Source organism: Morus notabilis, unplaced genomic scaffold, assembly GCF_000414095.1.
Source record: "Morus notabilis unplaced genomic scaffold, ASM41409v2 Scaffold733, whole genome shotgun sequence".
Taxonomy (NCBI): Eukaryota; Viridiplantae; Streptophyta; class Magnoliopsida; order Rosales; family Moraceae; genus Morus; species Morus notabilis.
Window position 1 is genome coordinate 136393 of NW_010362477.1, and position 11474 is coordinate 147866.

Here is an 11474-nt window from a genome sequence, read left to right on the forward strand (position 1 = left end):
AGTAAAAAAGTTAGATATAATTATTTATGAGAGTTTTTTATTGTAAAAAAACTCAAATTCTAAACTCAAATTAACAAAATAAACGAAACGTCGGTACTTCTCGAGATTCAAGAAACTCCTGCCCAAAAAGAAAAAAAAAAAGGGGAGAGCAGAAAACGACGTGGTTTTGTCTTTAGCCGCCATGGCAAGACGAATTCGTATTTTTTTTCAAATCACGTTAATCGTGCTTTTCAGGAAGGTATTCAAAGTTTCAAATTCAAGCCGTCCATTCTCAGTCTAGAGAAGTCATAGTCTATATCATCCGTACACGTGTTAATCTCATATTAAAGCCCGACATCATTCGGATTCCATTTAGCGCCAAATTCCGCTCCCTTTTACTTTCCCAGAAAAGCCCTAAGCTCCTCACGATCCAACGGCCACCAATCAACAAATACCCCTCCATCGAATCCCAACCGTTGCACGAATCATTTCAACACTGTCCGTCCGATCACATAATACTCTTATCCAACCGTTCAAATATCATAAATTTCAATTTGAAATAAACCTCCATAGCCAAGAGTCCAGACAGAAAGAGAAGATATCAAAACCCGAAGCTTTTCGCGATTTCGTTCTATGTTAGCTCTTCTGCCATCTCCATTCAGCTTCCGGCGGTGAAAATCAGCTTCAATTTCTTCGCGGCCAGGAATCTCCGGCGTCGGATCACCATTCCTCCGTTCCTGTTCTCGTCACGCGCGTCAATTCCGGCGAAGACCTCGGAAGGGGAAAGGCGTTTCGCGATTGTTTGATCATGTGCTCGGAATCCTCTTCTCTGGTCTGCGTTTTCTATTGGTGAGATTTTTTTCCTCTCCATGGAGAAGAGCGAGGCGGTTCCTGATTTCGCGCCGAAGAAATTGGCGAGGCAATTGGATTTCACGGCGGCAGCGGCGTGCCGAGCGTCGGCGAACGTGGTGTTTCCGGAACCGGAGAAAACTCAAGTAGCGGTCGAGTCACAGTCACTGCCCAAGCCGTCACCGTCACAGTCACAATCACAAGCCCTCCCATCGCAGTCGCAGCCTCAAAAGCCGACTGTCTCACTAGCGCAATTGCAGATAAAGTCACAGCCAATGTCGTCACAGACGCAGCTCCAATCGCCGCTGAAGCCGGTGCAGCAACCTTGGATGAACCAAAGGATTCCTCATCCGGTGCACAAGATTCCGATACAGACGCCATTGTCGGTGTAAGTTTTCCTCGAATATTCTCGTTGCCATTGTTGATGCTCATAGAAACTTCAGCTGATTTGAACATAACTATTCCTTAGCGTCTAAAGACTATGGCATTGTGAAAAGAAACAGTATTTGTGAGACATAGAATTAGTAAGAACAGCTATTAGGATTTCTTTGCCGTTTTCATCGTTTTCTGTCATTGATCAAGTAGTGGTAATCGTTTCCTTCCCAAATTCGTAGCCAGTGTAATCTTCTTTCCGTTTCTACTTGAGAATTTTTTGTGTATGTATATTAATGCTCAGTGTGTATATATATTGTCCCTCAGCAGACAAGAATCTCCCAAATCACGCCCTGGGATTGAAGAAAAAGATGGAACTCCAAAGAAACAAAAGCAATGCAAATGTCGAAACTCCCGGTGCCTGAAGTTGTAAGTTGATTTACTCAGTTGTGAGAATAGTTAGAAGACTGCTTTATTTGTTGGCTCTTTGACTCCTGAAATCTAATTTCTGATTTTGGGAATTTTGGACTCTTGCCACCATTCGTAGTTCCTATCGAAAATGACTGGTCGCCTTACTTTGCCTCTTTACAAGGAGGATGTTTTGGCTCCTCATAGCAGGAGGAGTTGAGACGTTTACTAGTTCATCCCAAACTTTAGGCCTTGTTCAGTTCTCCGATTTAAGTTTTCAATTCCAGCTTGCTACAATAAAAAGCTCTCGCAAAAAGTCACATCTAACTTTTTATGTTACAATAAAAAGCTCTCACAAAAAATCACGTCTCAACTTGAATTGAAACCTCAGATCGGAGAACTGAACATGGCCTTTAGTCTTTTTAATTTTAATTGTTATGTAGTTTGATAGATATTAAACAGTTGTATGGTGGAACAAGTTTCCCTTTCTTGAAATTTGAAAATAGGACATTACACCTTACCCTTTTCCCATCTCTTTGTCGCTTCTTTTTGTTTTGTTTTTGTTTTTTTCTTTCTCTGTCAAAGCTTATAGTCATCCCTTCTACTGCAACTTTTTGTGCATCTCAATATTGTTTGTTCTACTCACCTTAGGGCTCATTTCAATTCTCTTAAAACAAAGTGGAGTTGAATGCAGTTCATGCTTCATATATGCACATCTGAAATAGATTAGTTACTCAAATTGATGTGAAAAGTATTGTTTTTCTATCATACATTTCACCTGATGCGATATGCTTGTGGGATTAATATCTTTCCTGATGGGTTCTTTCTTTATTAGGTACTGTGAGTGCTTTGCAGCTGGAATTTATTGTGATGGCTGCAACTGCTTGAATTGCCATAATAATGTGGACAATGAGACTGCTAGAAAGGAAGCAATTGGGGCAGTCTTAGAGCGTAATCCAAGTGCATTCAGACCAAAGGTTTCTAGCAGTCCACGTGAATCTCGGGATGGCAGAGTATGTAATTTGTTGTTATTTATTTATTTATTTATTTTGGATGCTTTTGTTGGCAAACAGTACGTCATTCATAGAATTATAGCGTTTCATGAAGAAACCATTACACTTTTTTCCCCCCTTAATTAGTCATTTTTTGCCATTTTGGGAGCTTCCATAGTAACTTATGGGATGTAACTAATTCAGCACGTCAACCAAAGTTTGTTGAAGTTGGTCAACTAAAAACAATGTGTCTTAAATTTGCTATAAATTTGTATTAGTATATACTTTTGGTTCATCTTACACATGTTATGTACAAATTCAGGAAGACTTGGGGGACATCCAAGCTGCTGGAAAGCACAACAAAGGATGTAACTGCAGGAAATCTGGGTGTCTGAAGAAGTATTGTGAGTGCTTCCAAGCCAATATTCTGTGCTCTGAAAACTGTAAATGCGTGGACTGCAAGAATTTTGATGGAAGTGAAGAAAGAAAGGCTTTGTTTCAAGAAGAGCATACCGCAGTCTACATGCAACAGGCAGCAAATGCAGCAATTAATGGGGCCGTTGGGTCTTCTGGCTATGGGACTCCTCCGTTATCCAGAAAAAGAAAAAGCCATGAATTGTTTTTTGGTCTTGGAGCCAAAGATCAACCCATTCACACGACAGCCAGAGGTCAACAGGTATTTATTTGTTAGATAACTTGATTTAACGTTATTCCATGCTATGATTATAACGAACGTTCAGACAAAGAAGGATGTCTAAACTATCTCATAAATTTCGTTTAATCGATTGTTATAAGATTTTGCTTTGCTTCTTTTGATTTTTCATATCCTTCATCTTCTCAGCAATTGAATAGAAAGTGGTTATTTCTTTTCTACACTTTAAACCAGGGAAACCAACCTACTGCTTCTGTGGCCACTTCTCCTATGTTATCAGGCTCTGTTCGTAAGAATGCATCGACTTTGGGATCTTCCAAACTCACCTACAGGTAAAGGTATTTGTAGTTATGTTTCCTTAGTTAATATAACTTATTAGTTTTCTTTCATGATTAATCAGCAGCACAATACGTAATTGCAGATCTCCATTGGCGGATGTCCTCCAACCTCAAGATGTGAAGGACCTCTGCTCACTTTTGATTGTGGTTTCAGGAGAAGCGGCAAAGACCTTTGCAGGTTTGTTTAAAGAAAAATATACTGTTTTAGTTATTCTTTTCATGCTTCAGTTTTGTTTTTAAATGTTTCGTTATTATTTGACCAAATTCTTATGTTTCAAACCTGAGTTTCTGCATCACACTACTGTATAAATTCTTTGCTATGGCACATATTAGTTGAATCTGCATTTTCTGCCTTGGGTGGAATTAATGCTTTCTAGAAAACAGTTTTTTGTAAGCTCCTACTCCTAGGTCAAGATGAAGTCTCAATTGGTGGAGAAAAAACTATATAATTTTCTAATGGTTTCTTTAAGGTTGTAATCTGAAATAGCAGTCTATTTTTTCCCCTTTTATTTCTTTTCTTTTACTGTGCCATTTCACTTTTTTTCTCTTTGAACCCTCCGCTTGAGTATATTTCCAGTTTCATTTTCATTTTCCTCAGACAAAATCTTGTAATCATGCACATCTTCTGAAGCTACCTTTCTTAGCATGATTGTTTTTTTCCTCTTGAGAGTTGCTGGACAAAGTTTGATATGATTCACTGGTTTTATTTTTTATTTTTTATTATTGAAGTGATTTGATTTTAAGTGCTCTAGTTTAATATCTACAGAAAGTAGAAATAAATCTTCAGTTGCTTCACCCACACAAGGGAGAGGAGAAAGTCAAGAAGAGAATGGTGTTCATGATGCTGTTCGTTCCAATCCATTGGAAGAGAAGCAAGCAGATAAAGATGGCACAAGTGATTCTAGGTTAGATGCATGTAATGCACAAAGCGATGAGCCGATGTCTCCAGGAACACTTGCATTGATGTGTGATGAAAAAGACACAATGTTTTTGGCAGCTGGATTGCCTAATGGAGGTATAACACAAAGTGAAAACATAAATAAAAACCCATCTAGTGGGAGCAGCTACACCGAGCTTTATGCAGAGCAGGAAAACCTTATCCTGACTGGGTTCTGTAATTTTCTTAACCGGCTCATTACTCGTGGGAGCATGAAAGGTAAATGTCTCTTTATCTTTTGATTCTTACTTTTCAATTTCACATTTGTTAATTCAAAAGCTAACGTGGGTGTACCTTAATAAAGCGCAACCAAGAGGTTTTACTGCACATTTGATATCTCTTAAAGGTTTGAAATACCACAAAACTCTATAGGTGGATCATTTGGCTTCCTAAGGAACACTTTTTATTCTTAGTCCTTGCTTGTTTAACTGGTAATTTTCATGTTATAATGCCTTTAGTTACTTTTCATAGCCAAAATTGCTCCGTTAAAGTGATCCTTGTTTTCCAGAGATTAAATGAGAATTTTGTGATAGGGTATGAAAAAGTACTATGTTGGTAGCAGAGTTTTAATGTCAAATGATGTTAGATTAAATAAAATATGACAATGAATGAATTTGATAAAAAATTATTTCTTACTGGTAGGTTATTTTTCAATAGCCTACAAAAGAATTCTCCATGAAAAACCGTGTTGAACTCTCCATGTTAACTGCCAGGCCTAATCATGTAAATTTAACTCTTGAACTTTTTTGTTTTCTTTGTCTTTGTTGACGGTGAAAATTCGTCAATTCGGGATTTGACCTTTTTGGAAACACTCGCGTAGTAACACTCACGAATTAATTGAATAATTAAATGTTGAAAATAAAGAAGACACAAAAATTTATAGCGGTTTGACATAAACTCTTTGCCTACATCCACTTGTGGATGCACTAATTCTCAGAGTTATAATTTCTCTCTCAGTAGGGAAAATATGCTTAAAAAATCAGATGAGGAGTTCAACCCTTTTTATAGGCTCTCTTGAACATAGAAACTCTTATCCCTAATTTTTTTTTATGATAATTCCTTTATCTCCTTTAATTAAGGGATTCTTTAGATATACTTTTATTTGAATATCCGAATGTGGGGAATTTTTTTCGTTGATCGTTATTTGATCTTTCAGTTTGAATTCAGATTTTTGATGAGGTTTATCTTTTCTTGATTTGGCGGGATTGGATTTGAATCTGATCCTCTGGTCGTTTCTTTGATTCTGTTGACTTCTTGACGCCAAGACCCTCAAAGGCTTTTAAGAACTTTTCAACTTGAACGCCTTATCTTTAGGAGCTCTCCTCAACTTAGGGACATCTCCTTAGCTGTTAGCTCTTGACATTAGGGATCAACCCCTAGCTTCTGGAGCTCTTGACGCATGCGACCCAAAGGGATGGTCTGATTGCTCGACCATGGTGCAACAATTGCTCCCAGCTTAGAATATTACGTCGTGATGTTGCAAGCTATGGTACGTCGAGAGGTCCACGTGGCAATTCTGTCCTTGGAAGGCTTGGCGGTTACTTTTCCCAAACAGTACCATCATTGCAGCTGAATTCTTGGGTAGTGGAGCAGTCATGTCGATCATGTCAATAGTCGCATCGGCTGATCTGCTATGACACGTGTTAGTTGAGAACTAAATTTCAATTGTTGGATCAAATTTCATTTCTCCCGCACTTTTTTGGGTCGTCAGATCGCGTTTCTTCGGATACACCGTTGGATGGGCACATTTTGGATTCGACGGTTGAGATTTGGAGGCCTCTGGGCTTTTCTTTTGCCTTATAAGCACTCCCTCAAAATGGTTTTTGGCCATTTATTCCCAAAATCTGCTGTTATTTTGTCGGATTTTCGCCCCGAGCCTTAAGATCTTCTCAAGAACTTATTCTTCAGCTCCGATCTTCGCGCATTTCTGTCGTACTTCTTTCTCAACATCTCTGTGACTTCAGACTTCCAACTTCAAGAATTGGTGAGTTTTCCCAAACTTCTCTTCTTTTTTTTCTTCCGAGTATTTTGAACTTTAAGTTTTCATTCTTGCAAAAAACTACGTTAAAACCGAAGATACACTCTTCCTATTCAGATTGAAACTCGTAAGCTTTCCCAGTTTTTGGTAAACCTTTATGGGTTCTTGTTCGTTTTGGGGTTTACATAACCCATTTCTGGGTTTTCAAACCCATTGCTAGGTTTTGAACCCATTTTTGGGTTTTGAACCCATTTCTGGGTTTTATTTTAAGTTCGGTATTGAGAATACCAGAACTTTGGACCTTTTCAATCTGAATTCACAACTCTTTTTCTTTCGAATGGTGTTTGTGACTGCTCGTCGTTTGCGGCCTTTCCATGATAAGCTTTGATATGTCTATGCCTCCATGGATATGACGTGATGTTAATTAGTATAACCTCTCGACGATTAGGGCTTTGATTTGTTCCCTTTTTTTTCTTCAGAATATGATGCCTGAAAGAGTTAGCAGTCGAGAGGTTTTCAGCTCTAGGGTAAGAGAAGATGATGCTGAAGCTGTGACGTCGAGTGTGGCTTCCATCGACAGTGAAGACTCTCTTCTTTGTCAAGTAGAAGATTATGCGGATGTATCTACATCGACCTCTCAGCAGGAAGGACCAATCTTGATTGACGAAGGGCTTGTCGGTCAAGGTTATGGTGTGTTGCCGACTGGTGAGCTTTCGAGTATGGTCACGGATGTGAACCCATCAAAGATTAAACCCAAGGCCGCCATGGCGGCTTTCAGTGACGCAAAAATCAATGCCCACCATTTCTATTTCCTCATCCCGACGCGGAACGCTATGACGCATAATCCACCCCCTGGCCATATGACTGTCTTTACTCGGTCCTTAACTCTTGGACAAACCATTCCCTTCCATTCCTTTGGAAGGCCCTTTGTGGTCTTCATAGGATTTTTCCAACCCAACTGTTACCCAATTGCTGGGTGACAATCAACTCTATGATTATTTTATGGAGAAAATATCTAAACCTCGACATCAGTGTCAAAGAGTTTTTGTATTGCTACACCCTTCGGGGTTCTCCAGGCCAAACCAGCTTCTTTTATTTGGCCTCTCATTCCAAGTCCAATCTGCTAGTTCCACCCATTGTCATCGAGAAGACTTCTAGCTCCCATGGATGGAAGTCCCAGTTTTTCTTTCTTGGTGGCGATTTTAACTCCATACGCTTGACGGCGAGTGTCCTCTTGGGACGCAGACCATCTTCAGCAAATATTTTAGGTTTTTGCTTGCTTGACTTAGGTTTAATAAGTTTTACCGATGAGTCGAGCGGTCTTCTCATTGTTACTTTCTTTGGTGCAGGCTAAGTTCCCCCGCGGCCAAAGCTTTTCGGGACCGCATTAGGAAGGGTTGAACAGATCCTTGCACTCCCCGACTCCAATCGCAGCTCTTCCGTTCTCAATAGTCCTGAGAACCAAAGGTTGTACGGTCTGCAAGTCGACCTTCCTCGTCTTTCACTGCCAATTATGCCACCACCAGAACTCCTCCAAGGTAACTCCGAATGTATTTTTATTGATTACAGTCGATCTATCAACTTTTTCTCTTGCGTCGAGGCTGACATTGTAGTTGTTTTGGCAGGCCCAGCATCGAAAATGAAGTATACTCTGCCTAGCAAGCAGAAGAAAAGCAAGCGCTCTGGCTCCACAAAGTCGACAAGTAAGTCGACTTTTCAAGATGTCCTAGATGTTAGGTAACGGTCGAGAATGGTCATCACTCCCATGTCGAAAAGGCTGTGGGTGAGTGAGAATCCAGGAGCGATCGCGATCAAGGGGGCTTCTGGGAGCTCGTGGCAGCTTGACAAGGGCAAGGACGCCGAGGTTGTTGCCAACCTCGCTCTTCTACCAACCCTTGAGGGGCCTTTGTTGCTCCCAGCGTCGAGAGTTATAGATCCTCAATTCTTGGTGCTAGAAGTCCCTGACAACTTCATCAGTCAGGCCATCTGTCTTCCTCCTTGCTTCAGCCTACCTTTCCAGGCTATTTATACGTACTTTCATAAGGACTCTTGGGATAGGCTCGCTAGGATGGACCTCTTAGAGCGCCAACGGATTGCCGTTATGCGCTAAATTTCTGTACGTTCCTCAAACTCATTCCTCGAGTCCTACAGGTCCAATACGTTGCTAACTTCTTTTTATCTTTGTAGGCTCTTGAGGTGACGCTCCTAAACTACTTGGAGCTCGAGGCTCTTCTCAAGAAGGATACCTCGAACAAGGTCTCTGAGGAAGAGCTCCACACCCTTCGCACTCATTGACGACGACACGAGCTTGAGGAAGCCCTTGAGCTCGAGAAAGGTAAGGTTCGGTCTCTGGAGGACAGGATTGAGGAGGTAAAGAGGGAGATGTTGGCGTCGATCTCTTCTGCTAAGGAGGAGAGCTACAAACTGGGCTTTTCCGAAGGGAGTTCTCAGGCTGTCGACGCGTATCTGGCCTCTCCTAGCTTTGAGCAAAAGAAGTGGGAAGTGGTCGAGGAATTTACAGCCTCCGATGAGTTCAACCGCCTTGTCGCTGCTCGACTGGAAGCTTACACTGCCTCTGATGAGTTCAACCGCCTCGTCGATGATCGACTAGAGGCTTACAAGAAATCTTCAGAGTTTGAGGACCTCCAGCTGTCCCTCATGGAAGCTGCCGAAAGTCAAATTCTTGACCGCTTCAAGAAGAAGCATCCGGAGATCGACTTCTCCTTCCTCGACGAGTATGATGAAGATGAAGGGGAGGAAGCCGAGCCAACAGACATAGGCAAACAGGCGTCGCGAGGTGGAGACACCGGGGACATGATTGAGGAGGTAAAGAGGGATATGTCGGCGTCGATCTCTTCGGCTAAGGAGGAGAGCTACAAACTGGGCTTTTCCGAGGGGATTTCTCAAGCTGTCGACGCGTATCTAGCCTCTCCTAGCTTTAAGCAAAAGAAGTGGGAAGTGGTCGAGGAATTTACAGCCTCTGATGAGTTCAATCGCCTTGTCGTTGCTCGACTGGAGGCTTACACTGCCTCTGATGAGTTCAATCGCCTCGTCGATGATCGACTGGAGGCTTACAAGAAATCTTTAGAGTTTGAGGACCTCCAGCTGTCCCTCATGGAAGCTGCTGAAAGTCAAATTCTTGACCGCTTCAAGAAGAAGCATCCGGAGATCGACCTCTCTTTCCTCGACGAGTCTGATGAAGATGAAGGGGAGGAAGCCGAGCCAACAGACAGAGGCAAACATGCGTCGCGAGGTGGAGATACTGGGGACAGAATCGAAGAGGTAAAGAGGGATATGTCAGCGTCGATCTCTTTGGCTAAGGAGGAGAGCTACAAACTGGGCTTTTCCGAGGAGAGTTCTCAGGTTGTCGACGCGTATCTGGCCTCTCTTAGCTTTAAGCAAAAGAAGTAGGAAGTGGTCGAAGAATTTACAGCCTCCGATGAGTTCAACCGCCTTGTCGCTGCTCGACTGGAGGCTTACACTGCCTCTGATGAGTTCAACCGCCTCGTCGATGATCGACTAGAGGCTTACAAGAAATCTTTGGAGTTTGAGGACCTCTAGCTGTCCCTCATGGAAGCTACTGGAAGTCAAATTCTTGACCGCTTCAAGAAGAAGCATCCGGAGATCGACCTCTCTTTCCTCGATGAGTCTTATAAGGATGAAGGGGAGGAAGCCTAGCCAACAGACGGAGGCAAACAGGCGCCGAGAGGTGGAGACGCTGGGGATGGCGGCGAGCAGTAATTGGAATTTTTTTTTTCTTTTTGTGTTTATAATGGCCTTAAGGCCAAGACAATTTTCATTTTGTAATGGCCATAAGGTCGAAACATATATATTTTTTATAATATGCTTGTTTTTTTACACTGCCTTGTGGATGTATATTTTAATTGTAGACTTGTCTTAATTCTCAACGCTTGCATGATAATTGCAAAATTCAATTTAAACAAATTTTTCGGTAAGTGTTTAGCATGCCAAGGCTTGCCTTAACACCTTATGCTTGTCGTGTCGAGCTATATTCTTAATGCTCGTTGTGTCGAGTTATTTTTATGGGAATGGCCTTGGCCTTATTGCCCCTTGTCAAAGACAAGTTTCAGACATGTCTTTGATAGTTTATAATAGTCGTCAATAAATAACAATTGTCGATATAGGAAATAATCCAAAACAAGAAGTAGTCGAATATTGAGTAGAATCAATCTTGAATTTTATTAATAATGTAGAATTTTTACAAGTCGAGGCTTCTAGGCCTGCAAAAAGATACAAATAAAACCAAATAAACTTCTAACACTAACTTCTATACCTACCTACATAGCTGTCGAACTATAGCCTTGACTATTGGTAGTAGGCTTTCAACTGGTCGGCGTTCTACGTATGCTTTATATCTCGACCATTCAGCTCTGTTAGTCGATATAACCCGTTTGCCACGATTTCTCTAACTTTGTAAGGACTTTCTCAAGTTAGCCTCAAGGCTCCAGAGTTCTTAGGCTTGGTATTTGAGGTCACAACCTTAAGAATGAGGTCTCCCATTTTGAATTTTCTTTGTTTAACCTTTCGGTTGTAGCAACGAGCAACCCTAGCCTGGTATGCTGCGAGCCACAGTCGTGCGTCTGTGCACTTTTCTTCCAGCAAATCGAGCTCTAGTCCCATTCGTTCCCGGTTCTTGGCCTCATTGTCTTGCGTCACGCGGCTGGTGGGGAAAGAGACCTCGACGGGTAGCATAGCCTTAGCTCCATAAGCAATTAAGAATAGCGTTTCACCTGTTGTTGTTCTGATCGTCATCCGGTATGCCATAAAACCTTCAGTAATTCGTTTGCCCATTTGCCTTTGTAACGATCGAGCTGTTGTTTCAATGTCACTTTGATGGTTTTGTTAACTGATTTGACTTGTCCGTTGGATTGGGGATACACTACAGATGAGAAGTTCTTATGGATGCCAAGCAAGTCACAAAACTTATTGGTGTTGTTGTTGCTGAACC

At 41.6% G+C, this 11474-nt stretch overlaps 1 protein-coding gene across 3 annotated transcripts in view; it reads left to right on the plus strand.

Moving 5' to 3' along the window:
• Positions 1–701: 701 nt before the first annotated feature.
• The window catches only part of LOC21390662 (protein tesmin/TSO1-like CXC 5), a 17260-nt gene continuing 6487 nt past the window's right edge, over positions 702–11474 (plus strand). The window contains exons 1-9 of one of the 3 annotated variants that reach the window (XR_002902521.1): positions 702–1216; positions 1528–1629; positions 2444–2621; positions 2923–3276; positions 3487–3584; positions 3674–3768; positions 4357–4746; positions 7855–8043; positions 8131–8393. Coding sequence is in view for 2 of the 3 variants with exons in the window: in XM_024168083.1 (XP_024023851.1) it covers positions 849–1216; positions 1528–1629; positions 2444–2621; positions 2923–3276; positions 3487–3584; positions 3674–3768; positions 4357–4746 (1585 nt within the window). In the remaining variant the exon portion in view is untranslated. Of the gene's footprint in view, positions 1217–1527; positions 1630–2443; positions 2622–2922; positions 3277–3486; positions 3585–3673; positions 3769–4356; positions 4747–7854; positions 8044–8130; positions 8394–11474 lie in introns of those variants that run through there. The other 2 variants (XM_024168083.1, XM_024168084.1) reach the window with 2 other exon arrangements.